A 2,714-nucleotide genomic window follows, 5' to 3' on the forward strand; every position below is an offset into this window, starting at 1 on the left:
TAGCGGCGAATGACGGACATGTACTCTCTGGATGGGAGGGGGGGGGGAGACCGGGGGGTGTGGTGCTTCGCTCTGCGCCATGCAGTGCACGTCGCTGATATGCAGATTGTTGGCGATTTACGGCGCTGCGCTGCTCGGCTCGGCGGGCACCACCAGCCGCCCCCGGCCGCCCCGGCGTGCCCACCCCTTATCCAGCACCCCCCTATGACATGCAGTGGCACCGCGATGAGGCTCCTGCTGTGGGGACCCGGGGGACCCTCTCCTCGACCGGACCCCACACGGGTTATAGCAGCACCGTTTTGACCCTACACTCGGAAACGCAAGTGTGTGAATGTCGTGCACTTATAGGTGTATGAATGCCCATTCGTATACGGTTGAGGGAGTTGTTTGCGATGGTCCTTCCAGGACAAAATTTGTTACTATATTGGTAAGGACCAGCCTGGCTAAGGATGGGGGGAGAGAGGTTAATTTTAACGGGGGCCAGGTAACGCCATGCAAAATGCAAAAAGTTAGGTTTATCTCCATTAAAATATATTAATTAGGATTTATAATGACATTACCCTACTGTCGTATCGCGGGCAGAGATTGTCTGGGTGCACCGATCCTCCCGAGCCCGAGCCGAACCCGAACGGCGACCGAGCGGGACGAACCATGACGATGACGCGGGAAGAGCCGAGCGCCGGTCTGCCACTGACTCCTGACTTTTTTGTATTCATCTCATTCATTTGTTAAAAAAACTCGACAACAAATACTTTTGACTTTGACGATTTTATAAAGCCTGATCATACTTGAAGAGAGTAATTCAATGACACAAAATAGGACTTTACACGAAAGATTAAAGTAATCACCTATGACATTTTACCTGGGCATTTTACTGTACAAACAGGGACAAGATTTCATAGAAGAAAGTTTATAAAAACCTTGATTTGCATAACCTTCAAACTTCTGAATATGGATTTTAAGGTGCAATTTCAGCGTCAGGTAATTTGCTTCTATCACACACACCTCACACCCAAAAGGGGTATGAAGAATGAAGTGATATTTAATCATGTGTCATGCACAAATGAATGAATTTAACTGTAAATGTAGGCATCCAGCCTTCTTTTTTAATGTATCAATTGACTTCTTGACATTTACAAATAGCTATTGTAATAAAATATGCTAAGGTGCAGAACAAATTTAAATATCTTATTAACTGCTTTTGATTCAACTGTTTTGTTTCTAATACATAAGCTATGGGTACATTATAACTATATCTCATAATGCTCACATTTATAATTACTTCCATCAATGCCACAAGGGCGGCCTTCCGCCCATTTGGAGTGAGGACTTCCCAATTCTCCACCATAGATGAAGGGTCGCTGACCCGGTACGTTGCTGATCTGTTTCAAACAAAATTCATATGTGTTATTCATTATATCTAATAAACAGTTAGTCATCAGGTGCTACATGACATCAATACATACTTCTCATCAAATGCTGCCTCTCCCAAGACATAAAACTTATCGGCCGCCAATGACCAGCGGTTCCTAATGTCCTTGCCAATTTTCTGCAAGTAAACGAATAAAATTAATGGGGGTCGTGGAAGGTCCTGGGGGCTCGGGGGGTGCTCGGTCCGCTTTGGGTGTTGGGAGGATAAATGATACAAACTACAAATAAGTTGATTGGCCTATTGATGAAAGGTTAAACGCACATGAACGTACAAAATCACATACACAATAATTACAATGAAACAATTACAAATACACTACAAATACACAATATACTGGTTATATAAATATAGATACAGAACCTAGTGCTGGAGTTAGTCTAGTGAGACCCGTTGCCTCACGGTGAGGGGGCCTCACTGAGATCGCTTACCTCAAAGGTTTTGGAGAACTGTGATTGGCTGAAAACCTCTGAGGCAAACGATCTCAGTGAGGCCGCCTCACCGTGAGGCAACGGGTCTCACGAGACTAAATCCACCATAGATAGTGTGCACACAGGAAAATAGATTTTACAGTTACCCAGGGCCCAGGGATCACCTCATCACTACCGTACTATTACAAAAACGTACAGTAGTATCACATCATCTTTTGTGTTGTCGACCCGTGACCGACGGCCCTGAGGTTCGAAAACCATGAATATGACATAACTCAATAAATATACAGCACCTTTACACACCTTTCGGGCATTCTGTCGCCGTGCATGTGAATGCTTCTGATGCGGTTAGAACTTGTTGAGGTTAACTTGTCTCGAGCGATGAGCGAGGCACGCGCGTTGTCTCACGGCGGCTCACTGCTGACTGGCGCTTTCTGTCCGAGCCGAGCCGGGTTGTTCTTTCAGCAGGGTTTCGGCAAAAGCCCGATGACGTCACCGCGGGGAGGTTTAGGAGGGTGGCAGAAGGGTTGCCTACGTTGAAGGCGCGAGGCGCTGATCGCAACAGAGTAATGTCACGGGGAATTTCACCGGGACGTGTGGTAGTAAGTGAACCCGAGAGCACTGCAAGCGATCGTTCCAGTAAGTACTGCGTCCTTTATTCATCTCATATTCATGCGTCAAATTGAGAGAGCTCGGCCGCTCATAGCGCCTGCGAGCCTCAAGGTGGGCCACCCCGCAGTACATGCATGCACTGCAGGCAAGATGTTGCCTACCTGCCCGGCGCTTCGAGTGCTGGCAGAGGCTGAACTGGGCAGGTTCGTAGCGGCGAATGACGGACATGTACTCTCTGGATG

The 2,714-nt window shown here is 47.2% G+C and overlaps 2 protein-coding genes across 3 annotated transcripts in view; one reads left to right on the forward strand and one right to left on the reverse strand.

The window, feature by feature from the left end:
- The window catches only part of LOC113203073 (synaptotagmin-3), a 64,971-nt gene that overhangs the window by 13,565 nt on the left and 48,692 nt on the right, over positions 1 to 2,714 (forward strand). The gene's annotated exons all lie outside the window — the stretch shown is intronic.
- On the reverse strand, positions 750 to 2,310 carry LOC113203053 (uncharacterized). Its single transcript, XM_026417534.2, has 3 exons — positions 2,154 to 2,310; positions 1,467 to 1,549; positions 750 to 1,382 (listed from the first exon to the last, which is right to left on the reverse strand). The coding sequence occupies exons 1-3, from the start codon at positions 2,187 to 2,189 to the stop codon at positions 1,115 to 1,117; spliced, it is 387 nt and encodes a 128-aa protein (XP_026273319.1). The 5' UTR covers positions 2,190 to 2,310; the 3' UTR covers positions 750 to 1,114.

The sequence above is a fragment of the Frankliniella occidentalis genome, unplaced genomic scaffold, assembly GCF_000697945.3.
Source record: "Frankliniella occidentalis isolate FOCC.00 unplaced genomic scaffold, Focc_3.1 Scaffold26, whole genome shotgun sequence".
Lineage (NCBI taxonomy): Eukaryota > Metazoa > Arthropoda > Insecta > Thysanoptera > Thripidae > Frankliniella > Frankliniella occidentalis.